The sequence below is a fragment of the Scyliorhinus torazame genome, chromosome 14, assembly GCF_047496885.1.
Source record: "Scyliorhinus torazame isolate Kashiwa2021f chromosome 14, sScyTor2.1, whole genome shotgun sequence".
Taxonomy (NCBI): Eukaryota; Metazoa; Chordata; class Chondrichthyes; order Carcharhiniformes; family Scyliorhinidae; genus Scyliorhinus; species Scyliorhinus torazame.
The window spans coordinates 61413587-61441225 of NC_092720.1; the positions used below are offsets into that span (position 1 = coordinate 61413587).

Genomic DNA, 27639 nt, shown 5'->3' on the forward strand with positions numbered 1-27639 from the left:
CTGACATCATAGAAAAAGGTCTTAATTAAATCTGCTTGATTTAATTTTAAAAGATGAGTCTTATCATGAGCTATGTTTACTGTGGTCCGACCAGGAGGGTAAAGTGTAACTACCTATGTACTGCACTTGACAAAATTGAGTCTTAAATATGGTAGAAATTTCAGATTGGAGCCTTATTGTAGTGAGTGAAATGATATTCAAAACCATATCATGTCATCCAAGTATTAAGAAATTATTTTTGAGTAGTTATCTTTCCCTCCTTTGTCCAGCAGAGATGATCAGATATCATCTCCCCAACCAGTGTTGATCAGTATTAATTTCAGACAGGAATAGGCGTGGCTTATTTGAGAATCCAAAACTCTAGCATTGCAGTTAACAATATTAAATAAGTAAAATCAATCTTTGGAAGAGTTGATATTCTAACACAGGACATTGCTTGTGGTTTGAAACTTTGTACACTTAACAGCGAGATCACAATTTTTTTTCTCAACTTTCACAAGTTGCAATGGACAAACTGTATTTCTGTAAAGAATTTTCAAAAGATTTTCAGCCTATACTACCTTAGACACCGAACAGTTTCATATGTTGTCTAAAAGCTTGTGATTGCTTTCTATTAGCTGTAAGATATTACAAGATGAGATAAAATTTGCCATTTTTTCAATAGCAATGAATGCATATTCACGATTGATCCAGCCACTGCTAGAGATTTGGATGACGCAGTATCTTGTTGCAAACTCCCAGATGGTAAGTTTCTTTTATAACACTTCTCTGTTTTGACATTCATTAATTAAAGTTTGAAATTTCTTTGTTAGATTTGAAAAGAAACTTAAAAATATAAGATTGGCAAAACCCCATGACTCTTAAATAGAACACCAATTGGAGACAAGTGCAGTATTTTTGTAACCAAGACTGAAAAAAACTTGGCCGAATTTTGCAATTAAGAATCAAATGATGGTGCTCATTGCTGACCTCAAAGCTGCCCAATCTGATCTAGCAATTTCTGTGGCGTGGTTTCCCCCTTTCCTGACAGCAGTTTAAATCTGGTACCAAGTCAAGGACATGTCTTGGCATATAGCAGCAATGATGTCAGTAAGTAGCCAATCAGTGAGGTATCTACGCACAGGAAACCAGGAAGTTAAAAGCACTTAATCCTTTTAAAACAATTTGTACTTAATATAATTAATATAGATTTTCATTTAGAAAAATAAGTGATCATGCTTGGATGAAGAGTGAAGCTTAAATGAAACAACCAACTTTTTAAGATTTAAAAAACCAGCACAATTATTATCATTATGGAGAAATTTGGCATTTCATAAATGTAAAATTAGCTTTCCCAGGCCATTGGCGGTGGTTAGTAGAAATTATGAAGTTAGTGCGCTGAAAGAAAAATCCAGTCACACCATTTTAAAAAGGTGTAACTTTTTCAAGAGTTTTTAGTGTAAACGTCGAGGCTCTAGTCGTTTCCTGTTGATTGCTATCTGGGGGAGAAATCTCTAGAACATGCATGAACTGATAGCATATTCTGAACATGGGCGGACTCCAGAAGTTGCTGTCAGATTCAGTGGAGAAATGCTGATAGTTTTGTCATCATTGCACTGTAAACTCTGGACCCATAGCAAGTGGAAAATCTCCACATCAGCCTGGCTTTTCATTTTGTTCGAAATAAACTTGCTATTTTCCTGCCATCCCTAGAATATAGAAAACACAGTATATGTGTAGTGTATACCTTATGTTTTTGCACATTTGTAAATAATTATTGATCAGGTCTTTTACAAGTTTATTCATACTGTTGAAAAAATGACTATTAGCATGAAAGTCTCCTGCAAGAAGGATGCTTACATTACAGAAAAAGTAACAAGGAAACATTGCAAATGCTATTAGTCTGAAGATGCAAGAATGCACAGCAGGTGAGACACAATCTGTAAAAAGACAGGACAGATTCTGACTGGGTGTGCATGTCAAAGGCATCATAACCAGCCTTTCCTTGATTGAGATGTGTATTTCTTGAATTTTGTATTACAGAAACATACAAAATAGGAGCAGGAGTAGGCCAATTGGCCCTTCGGGCCTGCTCTGCCATTCATTATGATTGTGGCTGATCATCCATCGTAGTAACCTGTTCCTGCTTGGAGATGTCAGTAAGCATCCTATCCTTTGATCCCATTAGCCCCAAGAGCTATATGTAACTCCTGCTTGAAAACATAGTGGGCGGGATTCTCCACTCCCGCGCCGAAGTGCCCACGCCGTCGTGAACGCCGTCGAGGTTCACGACGGCGGGAAACGACCCCTATCCCGACCGATTCAGGGCCTGATAATGGGCTAGGAGCGGGACCGCGTCATCTACACTCGCCAGGCCTTGTCGCCACATAAAGGCGGCGCCACATACATGACGTGGCCGGCGCCGCATAACTGGCATCACCTGCGCATGCGTGGTTGCCGTCCTCTCCGAGTCCGCCCCGCAAGAAGATGGCGGATGGATCTTCCGGGGCCGCGGAAGGAAGGAGGTCCTCCTTCAGAGAGGACGGCCCGACGATCGGTGGGCACCGATCGCGGGCCATCCCACATTTGAGGTACTCCCGGTGCAGGATTCTCTCCCCCCCTCCCCCGCAGGTCGCCACCACCCCCCCCCAGCGTTCCCGCGCTGTTCCGGACGGCAGCGACCAGGTGTGGACGGCGCCGGGGGGGAACCCGCCGTTTTGGCCAGGCCGCTCGGCCTATCCGGGCCTGTGAATAGCGGGGGTGCCGGAGAATCGCCATTTTGGGTGTCTCCGGCGATTCTCCGGCCCGCGGAACTCGACGGGGCCGTTCCCGCCACTTGGGAGAATCACGGGAGGGCGTCGGACCGGTGTCCAGGGAAATTTTGGCGGCCCAGGCGATTCTCCCAACCGGCGCGGGAGTGGAGAATCTCGCCCAGTATTTCTTGTCAGTTCTTTGGGTGAGATCCACACCGATATTCACCCACACTTGTCATTTTTGTTGGGCCTTGGATAGTTTCTCCCCAGTCTAGCCCACACTTAGAAATTGTTCCAACAGTGTGGAGCCTGGCAGCGCCAAGATGCCCGGTAGCCAGGGTGCCACTTTGCCCTGACATAAGAACTAGAAGCAGGAGTAGGCCATCTGACGCATTGAGGCTGCTCTGCCATTCAAAGAGATCATAGCTGATCTTTTGTGGACTCAGCTCCACTTTCCAGCCCGAACACCACAACCCTTTATTCTTCAAAAAACTATCTATCTTTATTTTGAAAACATTTAATGAAGGAGCCTCAACTGCTTCACTGGGCAGGGAATTCCATAGATTCACAACCCTTTGGGTGAAGAGGTTCTCCCTAAGCTCAGTCCTAAATCTACTTCCCCTTATTTTGAGGCTGTGCCCCCTAGTTCTGCTTTCACCCGCCAGTCGAAACAAACTCCCCGCATCTATCCTATCTATTCCCTTCATAATTTTACATGTTTCTATAAGATCCCTCCGCATTTTTCTGAATTCCAACGAGTACAGTCCCAGTCTACTCAACCTCTCCTCGTAATCGGCTCATAAGGACTAGTTTAGCTCAGTGGGCTAAACAGTTGGTTGCAGAACAAGACCAGCAGAGCGGGTTCAATTCCTGTACCAGCTTACCCGAACAGTCTCCGAAATGTGGCGACTAGGGGCTTTTCACAGTAACTTCATACGTGTGACAATAAAAGATTATTATTATTATTCATAATCCAACCCCTTCAACTCTGGGATTAATCTAGTGAATCTCCTCTGCACACCATCCAGCGCAAATACGTCCTTTCTCCGGTAAGGAGATCAAAACTGAACACACTACTCCAGGTGCGGCTTCACTAACACCTTATACAGTTGCAGCATGACCTCCCTAGTCTTAAGCTCCATCCCTCTAGCAATGAAGGACAAAACTCCATTTGCCTTCTGAATCACCTGTTGCACCTGTAAACCAGCTTTTTGCGACTCATGCACTAGGACACCCAGGTCCCTCTGCACAGCAGCATGTTTTAATATTTTATCATTAAATAATAATCCCTTGACTTCCGGGTGCGGTGATGACCAGCTAAGTCGCAAGTTTCGGCAGCTCCCGGTGGAAAGGACTTTTGGGCTCTTGATAGGAGCCCCAACGGCAATTTTAACGGCTAAAAACACTGTGCGGTAAACCAGAAGGGAATCCCCCCTGGACGCGGATGGAAAAAGGAGAGGAAAGTGGCCGGAAAGTGGATCCTCTAGAGCAGCGGCAAGGAAGGCAAGCACAAAGCAAGTTGGCGTCGGAAGGAGGCAGTTTAATATGGGGCCCTGACCAACAAGAGTTCCTGCGGCGTTGCGTGGAAGAACTTAAAAAGGAGATGAAGAAGGAGCTGTTGGCCCCGATGTTACAGGCGATTGAAGGGCTAAAGGAGGAGCAAAAGACCCAGGAGCAGGAGCTTCGGGTCGTGAAGGCAAAGGCTGCTGAGAATGAGGATGACATACAGGGCCTGGTGGTGAAGACAGAGATGCACGAGGCACAACACAAAAGGTGTGCGGAAAGGCTGGAGGTGCTGGAGAATAATGCGAGGAGGAAGAATTTAAGGATTCCTGGTCTTCCCGAAGGTGCAGAAGGGGCGGACGTCGGGGCATATGTGAGCACGATGCTGCACTCGTTAATGGGATCGGAGGCCCCGACGGGCCCGTTGGAGGTGGAGGGAGCCTATCGAGTTATGGCGCGAAGACCGAGGGCTGGAGAAATTCCTCGAGCCATAGTGGTGAGATTTCTCCGATATAAGGACAGAGAGATGGGCAAAGAAGACTCGGAGCAGTAGGTGGGAGAACGCGGTGATGCGCGTATATCAAGATTGGAGTGCGGAGGTGGCGAGAAGGAGGGCAAGCTTTAATCGGGCCAAGGCGGTGCTGCACAAAAGGAAGGTTAAATTTGGAATGCTGCAGCCGGCAAGACTGTGGGTCACACATCAAGGGAAACACTACTACTTTGAAACGGCAGAAGAGGCGTGGACATTTATTGTCGAGGAGAAACTGGAATAAGCGGGCTGGAAAAAGAACGTTTGGGACAAAGTGGTGGGGTGAATATGTGGGGTGAAGAGGGGGGGAAAAGGGGGAAGAGATGATTTCCCAAGTTGTTAATCCTGCGACCCTGTAACTTTTCTCTCTTCCCCATGCCGTGGGAGAGGGGGGGAGGGAGGATGAGGAGCTGGGGGCGCCGGCCAATGGGGGCGGGGCCAAATGGGAAGCGCGGGCTTTGTTCCCGCGCTATGGTAATCATGGCGGGAACAGGGAAGCAGGAAGGAGGGGGCCTCGCACAGTGGGAGCCGAGGTCACGGGGGAAGCTGAGGTCGGCCAGAGTTTGCTGACTTCTGGGAGCAACATGGGAGGTGCAATTACGCTAGTGAGGGATCTAGCGGGTGGGGGGGGTTGGTTAACTGGGTTGCTGCTGCTGGGGAGAAGGGGGAGCTGGAATGGAGTGGGGTGGTCGGGGCGGGAGGGCGCCGTTGGGGGGAGATATGGCTACGTGGGAACCGGGTGAGGAGCTGGATTGAAAAAGGAGATGGCTAGTCGACAAGGGGGGGGGTAAAGAACCCCCCAACCCGGCTGATCACGTGGAATGTGAGAGGGCTGTATGGGCCGATAAAGAGGGCACGGGTACTCGCACACCTAAAGAAACTTAAGGCAGATGTGGTTATGCTGCAGGAGACGCATCTGAAACTGATAGACCAGGTCAGACTACGCAAAGGATGGGTGGGGCAGGTGTTTCATTCGGGGCTAGATGCAAAAAACAGGGGGGTGGCTATACTAGTGGGGAAGCGGGTGATGTTTGAGGCAAAGACCATAGTGGCGGATAGTGGGGGCAGATACGTGATGGTGAGTGGCAAATTGCAAGGGGAGGCGGTGGTCTTAGCGAACGTATATGCCCGGAACTGGGATGATGCCAACTTTATGAGGCGTATGTTAGGACGTATCCCGGACCTAGAGGTGGGGAAGTTGGTAATGGGTGGAGATTTTAATACGGTGCTGGACCCAGGGCTGGACAGATCGAGGTCCAGGACTGGAAGGAGGCCGGCTGCAGCTAGGGTGCTTAAGGACTTTATGGAGCAGATGGGAGGAGTAGACCCCTGGAGATTTAGTAGACCTAGGAGTAAGGAGTTTTCGTTTTTCTCCTATGTCCACAAAGTTTATTCACGGATAGACTTTTTTGTTTTGGGAAGGGCACTGATCCCGAAGGTGACGGGGACGGCTATAGCTATTTCGGATCACGCTCCACATTGGGTGGACCTGGAGATAGGGGAGGAAAAAGAACAGCGTCCACCCTGGAGAATGGACATGGGATTATTGGCAGATGAGGGGGTGTGTTTAAGGGTGAGGGGGTGTATTGAAAGGTACTTGGAACTCAATGATAATGGGGAGGTCCAGGTGGGAGTGGTCTGGGAGGCGCTGAAGGCAGTGGTTAGAGGGGAGCTGATATCTATTAGGGCGCATAAAGGAAAGCAGGAGGGTAGGGAAAGGGAGCGGTTGTTGAAAGAACTTTTGAGGGTGGACAGACAATATGCGGAGGCACCGGAGGAGGGACTGTACAGGGAAAGGCAAAGGCTACAGGTAGAATTTGACTTGTTGACTACGGGTAATGCAGAGGCACAATGGAGGAAGGCACAGGGTGTACAGTACGAATATGGGGAGAAGGCGAGCAGGTTGCTGGCCCACCAACTGAGGAAAAGGGGAGCAGCGAGGGAGATAGGGGGGGTGAGAGATGAGGAGGGAGAGATGGAGCGGGGAGCGGAGAGAGTGAATGGAGTGTTCAAGGCATTTTATGAAAGATTACATGAAGCTCAGCCCCCAGATGGGAAGGAGAGAATGATGTGCTTTCTGGATCAGCTGGAATTCCCTAAGGTGGAGGAGCAGGAGAGGGCGGGACTGGGAGCACAGATTGAGACGGAGGAAGTATTGAAAGGGATTGGGCGCATGCAGGCGGGGAAGGCCCCGGGACCAGACGGATTCCCAGTTGAATTCTACCGGAAATATATGGACTTGCTGGCCCCGCTACTGATGAGAACCTTTAATGAGGCGAGGGAAAGGGGGCAGCTGCCCCCGACTATGTCAGAGACAACGATATCGCTCCTCCTAAAGAAGGAAAAAGACCCGCGGGTCCTATAGGCCTATTTCCCTCCTGAATGTGGACGCTAAGATTCTGGCCAAGGTAATGGCAACGAGGATAGAGGATTGTGTCCCGGGGGTGGTTCATGAGGACCAAACTGGGTTTGAGAAGGGGAGACAGCTGAATACAAATATACGGAGGCTGCTAGGGGTAATGATGATGCCCCCACCAGAGGGGGAAGCGGAGATAGTGGTGGCGATGGATGCCGAGAAAGCATTTGATAGAGTGGAGTGGGATTATTTGTGGGAGGTGCTGAGGAGATTTGGCTTTGGAGATGGGTATATCAGATGGGTACAGTTGCTGTATAGGGCCCCGATGGCGAGCGTGGTCACGAATGGACGGGGGTCTGATTATTTTCGGCTCCATAGAGGGACGAGGCAGGGATGTCCTCTGCCCCCGTTACTGTTTGCACTGGCGATTGAGCCCCTGGCCATAGCATTGAGGGGTTCCAGGAAGTGGAGGGGAATACTCAGGGGAGAAGAACACCGGGTATCTCTGTATGCGGATGATTTGTTGCTATATGTGGCGGACCCGGCGGAGGGGATGCCAGAGATAATGCGGATACTTGGGGAGTTTGGGGATTTTTCAGGGTATAAATTGAACATGGGGAAAAGTGAGTTGTTTGTGGTGCATCCAGGGGAGCAGAGCAGAGAAATAGAGGATTTACTGTTGAGGAAGGTAACAAGGGACTTTCGATACTTGGGGATCCAGATAGCCACGAATTGGGGTACATTACATAGGCTTAATTTAACGCGGTTGGTGGAACAGATGGAGGAGGACTTTAAGAGATGGGACATGGTGCAGGCGGTTAAAATGGTGGTCCTCCCGAGATTCCTTTTTGTGTTTCAGTGCCTCCCGGTGGTGGTCACGAAGGCTTTTTTCAAAAGAATCGAGAAGAGTATTGTGAGTTTTGTGTGGGCCGGGAAGACCCCGAGAGTGAGGAGGGGATTTTTGCAACGCAGTAGGGACAGTGGGGGGCTGGCACTACCGAGCCTAAACGACTATTACTGGGCCGCCAATATTTCAATGGTGTGTAAGTGGATGGGAGAAGAGGAGGGAGCCGCGTGGAAGAGATTGGAGAGGGCGTCCTGCAGGGGGACTAGCCTACAAGCTATGGTGACGGCACCGTTGCCGTTCTCACCGAAGAAATACACCACAAGCCCGGTGGTGGTGGCTACATTGAAAATTTGGGGGCAGTGGAGGCGGCATAGGGGAAGGACGGGAGCCTCGGTGCGGTCCCCGATAAGAAATAACCATAGGTTTATTCCGGGGAGAATGGATGGGGGATTTGGAGCATGGCAAAGAGCAGGGGTAGCACAATTGAGAGATCTGTTCGTAGGTGGGACGTTTGCGAGTCTGGGAGCGCTGACGGAAAAATATGGGTTGCCCCAAGGGAATGCATTTCGGTATATGCAACTGAGGGCTTTTGCGAGGCAACAGGTGAGGGAATTCCCGCAGCTCCCGACGCAGGAGGTGCAGGATAGAGTGATCTCAGAGACATGGGTGGGGGATGGTAAGGTGTCGGACATATATAGGGAAATGAGGGACGAGGGGGAGATCATGGTAGATGAGCTGAAAGGGAAATGGGAAGAAGAGCTGGGGGAGGAGATTGAGGAGGGGCTGTGGGCTGATGCCCTACGTAGGGTAAACCCATCGTCCTCATGTGCCAGGCTAAGCCTGATACAATTTAAGGTGTTACACAGGGCGCATATGACTGGAGCACGGTTCAGTAAATTTTTTGGGATCGAGGATAGGTGTGCGAGATGCTCGAGAAGCCCAGCAAATCACACCCACATGTTCTGGTCATGCCCGGCACTACAGGGGTTTTGGTTGGGGGTAGCAAAGGTGCTTTCGAAGGTGGTGGGGGTCCAGGTCGAACCAAGCTGGGGGTTGGCTATATTTGGGGTTGCAGAGGAGCCGGGAGTGCAGGAGGCGAGAGAGGCTGATGTTTTGGTCTTTGCGTCCCTAGTAGCCCGGCGCAGGATATTGTTAATGTGGAAGGAAGCCAAACCCCCGGGTGTGGAGACCTGGTTAAACGACATGGCAGGGTTTATAAAGTTAGAATGGATTAAGTTCGTACTGAGGGGTTCGGCTCAAGGGTTCACGAGGCGGTGGCAACCGTTCGTCGACTACCTCACAGAAAGATAGAGGGAATGGAAAAGAAGAAGACAACAGCAGCAACCCAGGGGGGAGGGGGGAAGGGGGGGGGAGGAATCGGACGGACTCTCAGGGATGTTATTGTATATGTATAGGCACTTGTTTTAGGTAATGTATATTGGACTGTTAGATTGTATCTTTGGAGAGTATTTATTTTTGACAAGGCAGTTGCCATTTAGTTTGGTTTTTGTTTCTGTTCATATATTATTTATTTATTTGTTTAAAACTGGCCATTGTTATTTATATTGCTTTAGTGTTGTTTAAAAGAAACACTACATACTGTTATGTTTGGCCAAAAAATCTTGAATAAAATATATTAATAATTTTTTTTTAAAATAATAATAATAATCCCTTTTGCTGTTATTCCTACCAAAATGGATAACCTCACATTTGTCAACATTGTATTCCATCTGCCAGACCCTAGCCCATTCACTAAAACTATCCAAATCCCTCTGCACACTTCCAGTATCCACTGCACTTTTTGCTTTACCACTCATCTTAGTGTCGTCTGCAAACTTGGACACATTGCACTTGGTCTCCAACTCCAAATTATCTATGTAAATTGTGAACAAATGTGGGCCCAACATTGATCCCTGAGGGACACCACTAGCTGCTGATTGCCAACCAGAGAAACACCCATTAATTCCCACTCTTTGCTTTCTATTAATTAACCAATCCTCTGTCCATGCTACTACTATACCCTTAACGCCATGCATTTTTAACTTATGCAGCAACCTTTTGTGTGGACCTTGTCAAAAGCTTTCTGGAAATCCAGATATACCACATCCATTGACTCCCTGTTGTCTACCGCACTGATCATGTCCTCAAAATATTCCACTAAATTAGTTAGGCATGACCTGCCCTTCATGAATTCATGCTGCGCCTGTCCAATGGGACAATTTCCATCCAGATGCCTCGCTATTTCTTTCTTGATGATAGATTCCAGCATCTTCCCTACTACCGAAGTTAAGCTAACTGGCCTATAATTACCCACTTTCTGCCTACTTCCTTTTTTAAACAGTGGTGTCACATTTGCTAGTTTCCAAAATGCCTGGACCGCCCCAGAGTAATTTTGGTAAATTATCACGAGTGCATTTGCAATTTCCCAAGCCATCTCTTTTCGTACCCTGGCATGCATTCCACCAAGGCCAAGAGACTTGTCTACCCTTAGCCCCATTTGCGTGCCCATCACTACCTCCTTAGTGATAACAATCGTCTCAAGGTCCTCACCAGTCATAGCCTCATTGCCATCAGTCACTGGCATGTTATTTGTGTCTTCCACTGTGAAGACCGACCCAAAAAACCTGTTCAGTTCTTCAGCCATTTCCTCATCTCCCATTATTAAATCTCCCTTCTCATCCTGTGAAGGACCTTAGCCATTCTTTTTTTGTTTTATATATTTGTAGAAATTTTTACTATCTGATTTTATATTCTGAGCAAGTTTACTCTCATAATCTATCTTACTCTTCTTTATAGCTTTTTTAGTAGCTTTCTGTTGCCCCCGAAAGATTTCCCAATTCTCTAATCTCCCACTAATTTTGCCACTTTGTATGCTTTTTCCTTCAATTTGATGATCTGCCTTATTTCCTTAGATATCTACGGTTGATTTTCCTTCTTTCTACCGTCCTTCCTTTTTGTTAGTATACATTTTTGCTGAGCACTGTGAAAAAGGTTCTCCACTATTCCTCAACTGTTTCACGCAGTCTACCTTAGACAGCTCTTCTCACATCCCATTGTAATCTCCTTTGTTTAAGCACAAAACACTAGTGTTTGATTTTACCGTCTCGCTCGCCATCAGTATTTTAAATTCCACCATATTGTGATCACTCCTTCCGAGAGGATCCCTAACTATGAGATTATTAATCAATCCTGTCTCATTACACAGGACCAGATCTAGGATCACTTGACCCTCGTAGGTTCCATTACATACTGTTCTAGGAAACTATCGCGGATACGTTCTATAAACTCCTCCTCAAGGATGCCTTGACCGACCTGGTTAAACCAATTGACATGTAGTATTAAAATCCCCCATGATAACTGCTGTACCAGTTCTACATGCATGTCCCTGACTACCCAGGGGACTCCAATGGCCCAGATGACGTTATGCCAGTTCCATGTTTGTCTGGACAGGTACTAAACTGTGCACGGTCGAGGGAGGCCATTAGTTCCCGGGAGTCCAGAGAATCCAGCATGTGAATATTTAAATCGGCCTAATGGCTCATTTAAATGTGCTGATCTGGATCATGCAATCTTGCGAGGTTCGGTTGAATCTCGCGAGACGTCTCAAGCGTCGTTAATATTGTAAGCGACCTCGTGGAAGATCCAATGACTTTGCAGCGCCACCAAGTCGGACACAACAAGGCCAGTAAATTGCACCCACAATGTTTTGGCCTCAACTGCTTACTGTGCAGGAGAATTCCACAGGCTCACCACTCTCTGGGTGAAGAAAGTTCTCCTCATCCCAGTCCTAAATGGTCTGCCTCGTATCCTCAGACTGTGACCCCTGGTTCTGGACTCCTCCGCTATCAGGAACATCTCTCCTGCATCTGCCCTGTCCAGTTCTATTTAGAATTTTATAGCTTTCTATGAGATACCCCCGCATTCTTCTAAACTCCCAGAGAATATAATCCTAACTAATTTAATTTCTCCTCATAAGTCAGTCCTGCTATCCCAGGAATCAGTGTGGTAAACAGCTACTGCACGTCCTCCACAGCAAGATCATCCTTCCTCAGATAAGGAGACCAAAACTACACAGACTATTCCAGGTATGGTGGACTTCCGATGGTGGGATGTAGGAGAAGGTCACACGTTGAATGGCTCCTGCTCGAGGCTTGATTTTTTAGAATTAATGCCTGGTCCCAGGGGCAATTTTTGATTTAATAAGTGCAGGAAGACATAAGGAAAAAAGATGTCCAAAATCTAAAGAGAAAGCTGCCGTGAAGAAGGGGGTGAATGAAGGTTCGCCGTTGAGTGGAAGGGTCTGCTCGGCAACTGAAAGGATGTCGGAGGCTGGGTCGCTGGGTGAGGCGCACTGTTCATGGAAGATGATCGAGGTAACGGTTGTGGAACTTGAAAAACAGTTTGCAAAGCACATGGAGGTGATGAAGAAGGAGATGATGGCAGCATTGAAGGTGCTGGTGGAGGAGGCGATTGCCCCGGTGAAGACGGCGGTGTCGAGGACATCGGCCGAGGTGTGGGAGCAGGGTGAGAAATTGAAGGGAATGGCCTTGTCGCAACACTGTGATCAACTCACCTCGATGGGTAAGGAGCTGCAGAGGGTTGTGGAGGCCAACAAGAGTCTGCGAGCCGAGATGGAGGACCTGGAAAACGGATCTAGGCGGCAAAATCTGAGGATAGTGGAGGGCCCAAGGCTGACGGAGTATTTTGCCACGGTGTTGGCGACGCTGTTGGGGGAGGAGGAAGATCGCTCTCGGTACGAACTGGATCGGGCTCATGGGGCATGGAGGCCGAAACCAAAGGCGAATGAGCCGCCAAGAGCAGTGATTATTTGTTTCCATAGATACTGAGTGAAGGAGAAGATTCTGTGTTGGGCGATGCAGAAGCGGAAGGTGCAGCGGACTGGAGCTGGTACACTTATCTACCAGGGCTTTATTGTGGAGTTGGTGAGGAGGTGGGCGGCCTTCGGCCGCATGAAAACAGCACTGTATAATAGCAGGGTGCGGTTTGGCGTAATGTCCCTAGCTAAGTTGAGGGTGACTGACAACTCCAAAGACTTTTATTTCAAGACGGTGGAAGAGGCCGAGGCGTTCGTGAAGGCAGAAGGATGGGGCAGAAGTGAGACATGGGACTGAGGATTGGTCTTGGACTGAGTATTGGGGGGGTTGGAGGAGTGTATGTAGCTCTATTTTTAACCGCATGTTATATGTGTTAAATGAGTTGAAGTTGCCTATTTGGACAAGGTAAGAAGTCTTACAACACCAGGTTAATGTCCAATAGGTTTGTTTCAATGTCACTTTTGCCTATTTGGACAAGGTAAGTGTTGGGATTTTCTTTTGCAATGATGATTCTTTCGGGTTTGTGTGTTTACACTGGGGTTGTGTGTTAAAGGGGATTTCTTTGCTTTCCTGGGACAGGACAGGACGAGGAGATTGGAGGGGAGTGAGGTCTGGGCAGGGGCCTTCCCACTGGCTAGCTCAAGCTGGCCAGTGAATGGGAAGGGGGGAGGGGCTGCTGATTCCATCATAGCCTGGTAGAACAGCTTTCCTTGGGCTTAGGAGGTGTGAAAAGTTGGGGGAGGGGACCGATACTGGGTGAGCTGTTTTCGAGAGGAAGTGGATGGGGGGGATTCTGGAAGGGAGGGAGGGGCTCGATGGTAACAATGAGTCTGGGCTGGCCAAGCCCAGTGGACAGGGCTTGAAGTTATGAGGATGGTGGATAGGAAGGGTGTGGTGGGTGGGTGGAGGATGGTGGGGGAGGGAGACCCCCGGTTAGGATAGTTATGTGGAATGTGAAAATGTGAGGGGTTTGTTGGGAGAGAGGTTTTTCAGAGTCATCTCGGGGGTAGTGCTCGTGAACTTGAAACCAGGGCCCCTAGAAGCATTTTTCGGGGCTTCGGACCAGCTCAGGCGGCAGGCGGATGCAAGGGCAGATGTTAGCCTTTGCCTCGATATTTGCCCACAGGCGGGTCCTGTTGGGGTGGCGGTTAGCTTCTCCATTCTGTGACACGGCTTGGTGGGAGGGACCTCCTTGAATTTGTTTGACTCTCGGGGAGGTGAAGTCTCAGCTGAAGGGGATGAATGAAGGGTTTCACAATTCATGGGGGTTGTTTGTTATGTACTTCCGAGAATTGATTGCCATTGAACATGGGGGGGGGCGGCGGGGGTGGTTGGCTGTATAGTTGTCTTTGGTTACATTGTTTACGGATTGTTAATTTGTTTTTTTTTACCTGGAATGTATGGGCGGATGTTTTGGTCTGATGTTTGAGCGGGAGGCGGTTTGTGTGAAGGGGGACTGTTATTGTATTTGTTTTGGTTTGTTTTCTCTTTGGTTGTTTATTGATGAAAATATTGAAAATGAGGAGAATAAAAATATTTTTTTAAAACTATTCCAGGTATGGCCTTTTCAAGGCCCTATATAATTGTAGCAACACATCCGTGTGCCTGTACTCTCCTATGAGAATCCTCTTACTATGAAGGCTAATCTACCATTTGCCTTCTTTACTGCCTGCTACACCCCCATGCTTACATTCAGTGACTGGTGTAAAAGGACACCCCGGTCTTGTTGCACTTTCCCCCCTCTCGATCTATAGCCATTCCGATAACCTGCCTTCCTGTGTTTTTTTAAATTTAGGATACCCAATTCATTTTTTCCCCATTCAGGGGCAATGTAGCGTGGTTAATCCACCTACCCTGCATATCTTTGGGTTGTGAGGGCGGAACTAATGCAAACACGGCGAGAATGTGCAAACTCCACACGGACAGTGTCCCAGAGCCGGGATCAAACCTGGGACCTCGGCGCCTTGAGGCAGCAGGCTAACCACTGGGCATCCGTGCTGCCCCGTCTTCCTGTTTTTGCTGCCAAAGTGGATGACCTCATATTTTTCCACATTACACTGAATCCGCCATGCATTTGCCTACTCACTACTTCTATTCAAATCACACTGAAGCATCTCTGATCCTCCTCACAGCTCTCACTCTCACCCAGCCTTGTCTCATCTGCAAATTTGAAGATATTACATTGAGTTCCCTTATCTAAATCATTAATATGCATTGTGAAGAGCTGGGACCCTAGCATTGATCCCTGCAGTACCCCGCTAGGCTCTGCCTTGGAAAAAGATTAATTTAGTCCTACTCTTTGTTTCCTGTCTGCCAACTGTTTTTTAATCCATTTGAATACACTATATCCCCAATCCCATGTCCTTTAATTTTACACGTCATAAGTGGGACTTTGTCGAAAAGCCTGCTGAAAGCCCAAATAAGCCACATTCATTGGCTCCCCCTCATCATCTCTACTAGTTACATCCTTGACGAATTCCAATAGATATGTCAATTTTCATAAATCCATGCTGACTCTGTCCGATCCCGCCTCTGTTTTCCGAGTGCTCTGCTATTAAATCTTTTATAATGGGCTCTAGCATTTTCCCCGCTACCAACGTTAGGCTGACTGGTCTATATTTCTCCGTTTTCTCTCTACCTCTCTTTTTAAGTAGTGGGGTTACATTAAGAACATAAGAACTAGGAGTAGGAGTAGGCCATCTGGCCCCTCGAGCCTGCTCCGCCATTCAATGAGATCATGGCTGATCTTTTGTGGACTCAGCTCCACTTTCCGGCCGAACACCATAACCCTTAATCCCTTTATTCTTCAAAAAATTATCTAACTTTATCTTAAAAACATTTAATAAAGGAGCCTCCACTGCTTCACTGGGCAGGGAATTCCATAGATTCACAACCCTTTGGGTGAAGAGGTTCCCCCTAAGCTCAGTCCTAAATCTACTTCCCCTTATTTTGAGGCTGTGCCCCCTAGTTCTGCTTTCACCTGCCAGTGGAAACGACCTGCCCGCATCAATCCTATCTATTCCCTTCATAATTTTATGTGTTTCTATAAGATCCCCCCGCATCCTTCTAAATTCCAACGAATATAGTCCCAGTCTACTCAACCGCTCCTCTTAATCCAACCCCTTCAGCTCTGGGATTAACCTAGTGAATCTTCTTTGCACACCCTCCAGAGCCAGTACGTCCTTTCTCGGGTAAGGAGACCAAAACTGAACACAATACTCCAGGTGTGACCTCACTAACACCATATACAATTGCAGCATAACCTCCCTAGTCTTATACTCCATCCCTCTAGCAATGAAGGACAAAACTCCATTTGCCTTCTTAATCACCCGTTGCACCAGTAAGCCAACTTTTTGTGACTCATGCCCTAGCACACCCAGGTCTCTCTGCACAGCAGCATGTTTTAATATTTTATCATTTAAATAATAATCCCTTTTGCTGTTATTCCTACCAAAATGGATAACTTCACATTTGTCAACATTGTGTTCCATCTGCCAGACCCTAGCCCATTCACCAAACCTATCCAAATCTCTCTGCAGACTTCCAGTATCCTCTGCACTTTTTGCTATACCACTCATCTTAGTGTTGTCTGCAAACTTGGACACATTCCACTTGGTCCCCAACTCCAAATCATCTATGTAAATTGTGAATGATTGTGGGCCCAACACTGATCCCTGAGGGACACCACTAGCTACTGATTGCCAACCAGAGAAACACCCATTAATCTCCACTCTTTGCTTTCTATTAATTAACCAATCCTCTATCCATGCTACTACTTTACCCTTAATGCCATGCATTTATCTTATACAGCAACCTTTTGAGTGGCACCTTGTCAAAAGCTTTCTGGAAATCCAGATATACCACATCCATTGCCTCCCCGTTGTCTACCGCAATGGTAATGTCCTCAAAAAATGTCACTAAATTCGTTAGGCACAACCTGCCCTTTATGAACCCATGCTGCGTCTGCCCACTGGGACAGACCCATTAACTACCCTCCAACCTGTAGGAACTCTTTCAGAGTCTATAGAATCTTGGAAAATGGCCACCAATGCATTACTATTTCTATGGCTAATTCTTTAAGTACCCTGGGGTGTAGATCATCAGGGATTTATTGGCCATCAATCCCATCAATTCCCCCAACACCGTTTCCTTCATACTGATTTCCTTCAGTTCCTCCCTCTCACTGAACTCAGTTTTTCCCAACATTTCTGGTATGTTATTTGTGTTCTCCTTTATGAAGACAGAACCAGATTATGTATTTAATTGGTCAGCCATTTCTTTGTTCATTGTTTTTGACTGTAAGGGGCCTCATTAGCCTTCACCAATCATTTTCTCTTCACGCACCTATGTAACCTTATACAGTCAGTTTTATCTTCTCTGCAAGCTTACTCTCGTACTCTCCTTTTCCCTTCTTAATCAATTTGTTTATCCTCTTTTGCTGAATTCTAAACTTCTCCCAATCCTCACATCCGCCATCTTTTCTGGCCAATTTGTATGCCTCTTCCTTCTCTAATTTCCCTTGTAAGCCATGGTTTGGCCACCTTTCCCATTTCATTTTTTTATTATAAATGAATGTAGTCAACAATGTAGCTCTGACCGATATAGATACAGAAAAAATAATGTTTATCATGGGCTTGTTCAGGAAAAATAAATTACTATATCATTTGCATGCTGTGAGGCTGAGTGGTACTGCTGCAGTACAATTACTTCAACTAGTTCATCTCCTGTGGCATTACCAACAATGAGTCAGAGGATAGAATGTCCTGGTGGAGTTGTTGACGTTGTTGTCTATTTGCACTGAATCCTACTTGATAGTATTATATTGATAGTCATATGTGATGTTGTCATGTTGTCTCATAACTACGAATACACTCCCATTAATTTAATAGATTTTTAATTTAAACGATGAAAGATTAAATTTAGTGAGAATAATAAATGAAAACTCAAGGATATGATTTACCTAATAGTTTTAAAAACAGAAATTATTTTTAAAATTTCAAATCTGCCCATAGCCTTGCCCTTCACTGTTTATGTAAGGTCTGACAAATCTCCTCCAATTCTGACCCGTTGAGCATCTCGGATTTTAATCGCTCCATGATTGGCAGCCATTGGGCAGCACAGTAGCACAGTGGTGAGCACTGTTGCTCCACAGCGCCAAGCTCCCAGGTTCGATTCCCAGCTTCGATCACTGACTGCGTGGCGTCTGCACGTTCTCCCTGTGTCTGTGTGGGTTTCCTCCGGGTGCTCCAGTTTCCTCTCACACGGCCCGAAAGATGTGCTGTTAGGTAATTTGGACATTCTGAATTCTCCCTCTGTGTATCCGAACAGGTGCTGGAATTTGGCGACTAGGGACTTTTCACAATAACTTCATTGCAGTGTTAATATAAGCATACCTGTGACAATATGATTATTATTCATTCAACTGCCTCAACTGATCTCTTGAACACCCTCTACAAACCCCTCCTCTTCTCTTTAAGGTCCTTCTTTAAACTTCCCTCTCAATAATCCCTTGTGTCACTTTGTGTAAAATTTTTCTTGATACAGCTTGATACAGATGTTTTACCTCTTAAAACAAGTTATATAATTAGATGTTGTCCACCCTCACAATCCAAAAGATGTGCAGGGCAGGTGGATTGGCCATGCTAAATTGTCCCTTAGAAAAAGAAATTGGATGCTCTAAATTTATAAAAAATCAGATGGTGTCGATTTCTGATGGGAAAAAGAATAAAAAGAGAATTAAAATTATTTGCCACATATTAAATTAAAAAGGAGCATGTAATAGAAAATGCAAAACTATATTTAATATTTAAGTGGGGAGGTTGGATTACTTGCAGCATCCTAAGACTGAGAAGGCTTTGAAACTGGATAATGGTTCAGCAATGGGGACTTTGATTTTGAAGCTCCCTATAGTGTTATAACTGCGATTGATGGTGTAACTGGGACCCCTGACAGCTGATAACCGTTTACTTGGTTAACAAATTAGGGTGCCATCAAGAAGCATAATAGGAAATGATGCACACAAAAAAGTGCATGATGGATGGACTGTGAATAATTGAACAGAAAAACTCAAGTGAATGGCCTTCGTTGAATTCAAGTGGTTTCTGTTCAGTAGAGAAATCATACAAACAAAAGCAAAATACTGCTGATGGTAGGAGCCTGAAATAACTGAAAATGCTGGAAACACTCAGCATTTTAAGCAGTGTCTGTGGACAGATAAATAGATAATGGCCCATAACGTCTGACTAGCATCAGACGTCTGTGGACAGAGAAATAGATAATGGGCCATAACGTCTGACGTTCCTGATCGTTGGAGCTGGGCATGCATCGAAAGACATCTCGCAAACACACACAGTCCAGCGCTGTGGGTTCAAGGAGGCCACGTTCGCAGATAGGATCCGTGAGGGCAATGGTGGGTCAAGGGAGGGTTTGGGTTTGGTTGGAAGAGAGTGAGGTGTGACCCTGTGAGGAGGGGGTGGAGGGTGACTCCTTGAGGAGTCGGGGTGTTGGGGGATGGTGAGTGGTGTCGCGGGAGGTCCGAGGCATGTGGATCAGTCTGCATGTTTACAAATAGATACCCAGAAGGATGGAATGGTGGCACAATGGTTAGCAGTGCTGCCTCACAGCATCAGGGACCCAGGTTCAAATCTGGCCTTGGGTCACTATCTTTGTGGAGTTTGCATGTTTTCCCTGTGTCTGTGTGGGGTTCCACCGGATGCTCTGGATTCCTCCCACAGTCCAAAGATGTGCAGGTTAGGTGGATTGGCCATGCTAAATTACCTCTTAGTGCCATGGGATGTGCAGGTTAGGTTATAGGATTATGGGTATAAGACGGAGTGGATCGGTGCACTCGATGGGCCGAATGGCTTCCTTCTGCACTGTAGGGATTCTATGATTATAAATACCCACAAGCTTTGACAAAGAGACATCAAGATTGAAACATTAGTTCCCTTCTCTCTCCACAGATGCTGACAGACCTGCTGCGACTGTCCAGTATTTTCTGTTTTTTGAATATAAATTTAGAGTACCCAATTCATTTTTTTCCAATTAAGGGGCAATTTTTGCATGACCAACCCATTTACCCTGCACATCTTTGGGTTGTGGAGTTGAGACCCACGCAGACAGAGAGAAGGTGCAAACTCCACACGGACAGTGACCTGGGGCCAGGATTGAACCCGAGTCCTCGGTGCCATGAGGCAGTAGTGCTAACCACTGTGCCACCATGCTGCCCTATATTGACCCAGAAGTTAAGAGGTTTTAATTTTCCTAATGCTTTCTGGTAAACTAATAGTGTAAACCTGACAGAACCATCTGAACTTTGTGGTTTAAATTGCCTTTTAGGGGGATTCCCAGTGCAGGACAATTGTCCAGCACTTCTGGGCAATTGCCGTGCAAATGCTTACCTGGGAACCTCTGAGAGGGTTTCCCTAGTGCATCTTTATGGAATCCTGAGATTCAGAATTGCTGTGCTTTCAGTGCAACTAGCTTTTGAATCCTCAGTTCCATCAAGCTGTTCAAAATATTCACTTGCCCACAAAGCTTACTCTGTTTCTCTCCACAGCTGCTGCCACACCTGCTGAGTTTATCCAACATTTTCTGTTTTTATTTCACTCTGGGACCTGATGTATCCATTATTAACATCAACAGGGATCCTAACATCTGACAGATTGCATTCTCAAATTCGTATGAAAGTAGCTGATGAAATTTGCCAAGTTCTAACAGGTGCCTTGAGGGAATCCTTTGAAACTAATATTATGCTTGTCAATTGGGGAAAAAAGTGATATGCCATACTGATCTCTCAAAAAATTATCAAGGTAATGCAGGGAAATACAGACCAGGCAGCATTACATTTTAGTAGTGAAATTATTAGAGAGGAACAAATGGATCTAAAGATGATCTATATGGCTGCATAAATACAGAGCTGTGGTGACATGCTGTAGATAAAATCATGGAGGTGATAACAGAAGCTCTGGCCAGAATTTTTTCATCCTCTTTAAATGAGCAAATGACCTGTGACTGGAGTTAGTAGCCAGTTTGATTAAAACTTTGTATTTGAATATAGTATAGACAATTGAAATCATTGTATTATTTGTCAGAAAACTTAGAAGTTTGAGTAACAAAACTGATTTGGGGACAAGAATACAAACTTGCTGTTTGCTCATCTACTTTCAGCATTGTATATGCAAATAAATAAGGTGAGGCTTCTTCATTGATTTAAAATGAATAATGTGCCATCACATTCTTGGTTGAGTTAACACCTTTCATTTACAAGGTATTAAGCACTACATCAAGGCTGACATTTCAGTGCAGTACTGAGGAAGTACTGCACAGTTGGAAGTGCTATCTTTTGGATGAAACGTTAAGCCAAGGCCCCATCTGCCTTCTTGGGTGGATGTAAAAGATCCCACGGCACAATCTTAAAGAAAAGGAGAGTTATTTTCTTCGTCCTGGGCAATATTTATTCCTCAATCAACATCACAATAAACAGATTATCTGATTGTTATTGCATTACTCCTTGTAGGAATTGGCTGAGTGCAAATTAGCTGCTGGCCTTTCTACATTACTGTTGTGACCAGACTTCAAAAAGTACTTTGTTGGCTTTGATGCATGATGGTCATGCAAAGTTCTATATAAATGCAAGTCTTTTTTGAAATATCTGGGGCGAAATTCTCCGGTATCGGCGCGATGTCCGCCGACTGGCGCCCAAAACGGCACAAATCAGTCGGGCATCGCGCCGCCCCAAAGGTGCGGAATGCTCTGCATCTTTGGGGGCCGAGCCCCAACCTTAAGGGGCTAGGCCGGCGCCGGACGAATTTCCGCCCCGCCAGCTGGCGGAAAAGGCCTTTGGTGCCCCGCCAGCTGGCGCGGAAATGACATCTCCGGGCGGCGCATGCGCGGGAGCGTTAGCGGCCGCTGACGGGATTCCCGCGCATGCGCGGTGGAGGGAGTCTCTTCCGCCTCCGCCATGGTGGAGACCGCGGCGAAGGCGGAAGGGAAAGAGTGCCTCCACGGCACAGGCCCGCCCGTGGATCGGTGGGCCCCGATCACGGGCCAGGCCACCGTTGGGGCACCCCCCGGGGACAGATCGCCACGCGCCCCCCCCAGGACCCCGGAGCCAGCCCGCGCTGCCTTGTTCCGCCGGTAAGGTAGGTGGTTTAATCTACGCCGCGGGACAGGCATTTTAGTGGCGGGACTTCGGCCCATCCGGGCCGGAGAATCGTGGGGGGGGGGGGCCCGCCAACCGGCGTGGCGCAATTCCCGCTCCCGCCGAATATCTGGTGCCGGAGAATTCGGCAACCGGCGGGGGCAGGATTCACGCCAGCCCCCGGCGATTCTCCGACCCGGCGGGGGGTCAGAGAATCTCGCCCCAGATCTTTTGAGCAAAACAACATTGGAAAAGAAATCTTTGAAGCTTTTATTCTTTCATGTATTTTTTTCAATTAAAGGGCAGTTAGCGTGTTCAATCCACCCACCTTGCGCATCTTTGGGCTGTGGGGGCAAAACCCACGCAAACACGGGGAGAATGTGCAAACTCCACACAGACAGTGACCCAGAGCCGGGATCGAACCTGGGACCTCGACGGCGTGAGACTGCAATGCTAACACTGCGCCACCATGCTGCCCTTGAAGCTTTTATTCTAACATGATCATACAAAATTAAATTTTCAAGTTTTGCATTTTGGCTGAGAGAAGATATGCATGTTAGTTGGAGTGGCCATGCTAAATTGCCGCTTCGGGTCCAAAGATGTGCAGGTTAGATGGGGTTACGGGGATAAGGTGGGAGAGTGGGCCTAGGTATGGTGCTCTTTCAGAGGGTCAATGCAGACTCAATATGGCAGGCAATATGGCCTCCTTCTGCACTGTATGATTTTATGGGAATACATTTTTTAGCATTTGCATTAGTTCTATAAAATTAATGGAAAGCAACATGCTAGGCTTGTTAAATCTGGCAATGTTATAATAATAATAATCGTTTATTGTCACAATGCAAGTTGCACCAAAGTTTTTGAAGTAATCTAGAGAGAACTTTCTCAATGCGATTTTCTGATGCATGTTTTTCCTCATTTGGATTGAATGTACCAGCTGTCCAAAGCAAAATGAATGGTATAAAATAGACAGATTGTGTTTGTCTTCAAAGTGCTGCCCTTATATTGGGATAATCAAGAACATTTGCATCTTTTCAAAGTCCTGTTTCCTAAAAATACATCACAGCACAAGGAACTTCAGAAGTAAAGGAAGTGCCAAGCTCTTTTATTCAGTGTACTCTGTGAGGAAATTGTTATAAAATATCTATATTTATTTTTCTATCAGTTTGGGGATGGGTAGGGAGTGGACAGAGCAGCTAGAAACTTCAAATCTTAATCCAGATTGGATGTTTTTCACAGGAAAGTGTGGAGTGCTTTTTCAGCAGATTTCAGAGAAACAGGATGCAGCTGGAGGAGTCAACTGTAAAACAAGAACAGACATAAATTGAAATTGACCCTGACAGTTGCTGGGAAGACAAAGAATTGAGAATTGGTATTGGGAGACTGACAAGCAACAGAATTCCAATAGGCTGATGCAAACTAGTTCACTAGTTTAGTTCAGCAAGTGAATGATATTGTTTCTTCGATTTGTGTATTTAAAAAAAGGACTCTGAGCACTTTTGGAGAGGGAAATTTTACCCATCGAAGAGGCATTTGGAGCTTCATTAATGGCATTCTCTCCGGGCATTCATTAATAAAAATGTTGAGGCAAATTTTTACCTTAAGTGCTTGTAGCTTCTGTAATTATAATATCGTACAGTACTGGTAGTTAGCCACATTCTTACAATGAATGCTGTTGCGAACAGACTTAACAGAGTAGACTACATTTAACTGGTCAACTGATTTTATATATTTGCACTGTAATGATTACTAAAATCATGCTCATAGTTTGGGTGACAGCTAGAATATTCCTTCTGATATATGTTTGTGGAATACTGAAATTGCTGCTAGGAGAACTGAGTTATTTTTACTGATTTATGTCACTAAAACAGCTTTTTGAGCCCATTTTGTCACCTTACTGCAATGTAAATCAGCTGATTATGATGCCAAGAAACTTTTTACAATGAATAAAAGTTTACATGGCTTTAGCAATTGGTCATGATTCTATTTTCTTATCAGAATTTCTGTCTTGCTTTCAGTGCTAAAGGCACAAACCTATTTGTTATAATGCCAGTCTAAATTTGGTCATTAAAACATTTTTTTTAAAAAATTTAGTGTACCCAATTCATTTTTTCCAATTAAGAGGCAATTTAGTGTGGCCAATCCACCTAGCTTGCACATTTTTGGGTTGTGGGGTGAAACCCACGCAAACACGGGGAGAATGTGCAAACTCCACACGGACAGTGACCCAGAGCCGGGATCGAACATGGGACCTCGGCGCCGTGAGGCCGCAGGGCGTAGAATCATTACAGTGCAGAAAGAGACCAGTCAGCCCATCGAGTCTGCACAGACCCTCCGAAAACGCATCCTACCTAGGCCCACACTCCCACCCTTTCCCAGTAACCCCACCTAACCTTTAGTATTGCCAATACATCTAACCTGCACTTCTTTGGACGGTGGGAGGAAACCAGAGAACCCAAAAGAAACCCACACTGACATGGAGAGAACCTGCAAACTCCACACGGACAGTCACCCAAGGCCAGAATCGCACCTGGGTCCCTGGAGCTGTGAGTCAGCAGTGCTAACCATTGTGCCACCGCCTCCCATAACGTGATTTTCCATATAATGATTTTTCTTTTCAGGTGTGGGAGTAAACCAATCTGTATTGGGGTGATATTAGCAATCAAAAACATAATGAAATCCATCAGCCCATTGAAAAATATGATAAACAAAGGGTATAAGTACTTATTCCTGTGTGGTTATTGCATGCATGTTGAGATAAGTGCCTATTTATTGTGAACATCTGATTGCATTCTTATGAGGAAGTCAACGTGTCTGGTTCAAAATCTCAACAGGTATTCCACAAGATGAGCATTACAGTAATGTGAAATGGCTACCTTATTGAAGGAGTGTAGGAATGTTGAAATTGACTGCTCTAACTTAGAGCAAAGTATGAGATGGTGGTTTAATTTCTGAGCTATAAAATTGAGAACGTTACAATTACACCATTTTGCTCTGAAGTTAATCGGAAAGCTTGTTAATTCCTTGTGATTGAGTTTCCTCACAATCTTTTCATTTATCATATAGTTTTTACAGAATTTTGACACAATAAAGCAGTAAGTAAATTACTCTATCTGGTCTGAGTTTTTTTGAGGATACGCATATTGCAGCTTTCTACTCGAGGATCGTTACCATTTGGAATGAACACTGAACTAAGGAGCAGCCTTGGGCAGGATCTTATCAAGCTGAATATTTATATTACATATGAGCAATGATGTCTGGTTGCATGACCACTCAACAGTCTTAAAGTTCCCACACAAGTTCAGTACACGTGGCCTCTTTTAATTTAATATATGTTCTTGGCCCCAAAATTAATGGGCCCGCGCACTTAAACAAACTGCCTGTGCATTCAAACCACCTGCCCATTACAGTTTTAAAAAAAATTAATGGATTTATTCCTTCTGAGGGGAGAATCTTTCTGTGATTAATTAAACTTTTGAGTGAGAGTTTAGCTTTCATATATCTGAATTTGATTCAACTGATCATGTTCCACCTGTAAAAAGGAGTATTCGTGCATGACCTTGAATTTCAGATGGGAATTGAAGAAATATGCCATATCAGAAGTGGTGTGCCACTTAATGATGGGGTTAGATCTGTGCTGGGAACTGATTGTTTATTCAATTACCAAAGAATCATGAAGTTTGATATTAATCTTGTATGTGCGTCTCCTACAAGTTGTATCTGTTTCACATTGGTGTGCCAGGTAAAGATGCACTTCCCTGCTCAACAGCATGGTAGCACAGTGAATAGCACTGTTGCTTCACAGCTCCAGGGTCCCAGGTTCGATTCCTGGCTTGGGTCACTGTGTGTGGAGTCTGCATGTTCTCCCTGTGCCTGCGTGGGTTTCCTCCGGGTGCTCCAGTTTCCTCGAACAAGTCCTGCTGATAGGTAATTTGGACATTCTGAATTCTCCCTGTGTATCATAGAATTTACAGTGCAGAAGGAGGCCATTCGGCCTATCGAGAATGCACGGGCCCTTGGAAAGAGCACCCTACTTAAGCCCACGCATCCCTATTCCAGTAACCCTACCTAACCTTTTTGGACACTAAGAGGCAATTTATCATGGCCAATCCACCTAACCTGCACATCTATGGACTGTGGGAGGAAACCGGAGCACCCGGAGGAAACCCACGCAGACACGAGGAGAAGTGCAGAATCCTTATAGACAGTGATCCAAGCCGGGAATTGAACCTGTGACCCTGGAGCTGCGAAGCAACTGTGTTAACCACTATGTCCCCAAATAGCTGCCAGAGTGTGGCGACTAGAGGCTTTTCACAGTAACTTCATTGCAATGTTAATATAAGCCTACTTGTGACAATAAAGATTATTATTATTATTTAGATCTCCCAATCTAGCTTTCTAGGTTGTTTAATGATTCAGCACTGTGTGGACCAATGTTTACATTAAGCTATTTTAATAGAAGTTTACACTGAACAGCATGAGATTGCTTAATTTGAGCCCAAACAACATTGGATCTTTTGATTAGTGGAGTCAATTTCATTCCAACGTAGCAGGTTTAATTTTGAAACCTACCTACTTGACAAAGCGTTTGGTCAGCTATTCTAAATTTTATGGTTCAGTGTCAGATTTGTATTTGTCCAGTAATACCCTATAAAGAATCTTGAAGAATTTAGTGAGTTAAAAGTGCTAGAGAAATGTAAGCTGTTATTATTGTATAAATGTAAGATGTTGCTGATGCTGCTAGTTCCATAAGTAATAATTGGAGTGCATAAGAACGTACGTTCCTAGAATTTTTATTTGGCTGGTTAAATGCTGCTAAATTTGTGAGGGACCGTAGTGATTCAAAAATTCCATACATTGGTATAATTGTTTTAAAATTGTGATTATGTTTAATTTCGACAATTCACAGCCACTTTTATGTCAGACCAATTCATAATTCAGTTCAACAAACAGAACTTACAAATATACAGCCTGTGCACCTTGGATAAAAATAAGTTGTAAAATATATTATAACCTGATTTGTTATGAACATGAGAGCATTGCGATGTTGAGGGGTTACTGCTTAAAAATGTTGACATTACCATGTGTAATTGTACTAGATTAGAAATGGTTAAAATTAATTTTTCCTATATTCCACAAGGTATTTACAGCACATAAATGTTCATTCAGTCCAACCGATGTACACAAGTCTCCTTACACACCCTCTTTGTGTAACCCGATCAACACCACTTTCTATTGCTTTCCCCCTCGTGCTTTTCTAGTTTCCCCTTCAATGTATTTCTGCTATTTGCCTCAACTACTCTTATGGTTCCACATTCTAATCATTTTCTGGGTCACAGTTTCTCCTAATTTAATTAGTTGCCATCTTATAATTATATAATTAAAGAGAAGTGCAAAAGTAACAAAGTAATGATAATGAGCGACTTGAAATCATTATAATACTTGATTATTGAAATAGAAAATGCTGTCATGCAAACTCAACTGGTAAATTTCAGAGTGAGTCTCTGTTGTGTATCTAAATTGAGTACTTGTGGTTAATTTGTGTATAATTTATTTAAAGGGAACTTTGAAGTTGGCGTGCATGTTGCAGACGTGAGTTACTTTGTTCATGAAGGCACTGCTCTTGATATGATTGCCAGCAAGAGGGCAACCAGTGTCTATCTGGTTCAGAAGGTAAGAAATGTAAAGTCATACC

General features: G+C 45.4%; 1 protein-coding gene across 3 annotated transcripts in view; it reads left to right on the forward strand.

The window, feature by feature from the left end:
• The window catches only part of dis3l2 (DIS3 like 3'-5' exoribonuclease 2), a 426581-nt gene that overhangs the window by 199946 nt on the left and 198996 nt on the right, over positions 1-27639 (forward strand). For all 3 annotated transcript variants that reach the window (XM_072474282.1, XM_072474283.1, XM_072474285.1), the window contains 2 exons: positions 665-744; positions 27505-27617. In XM_072474282.1, coding sequence (XP_072330383.1) covers positions 665-744; positions 27505-27617 — 193 coding nt within the window. The remainder of the gene's footprint in view (positions 1-664; positions 745-27504; positions 27618-27639) is intronic.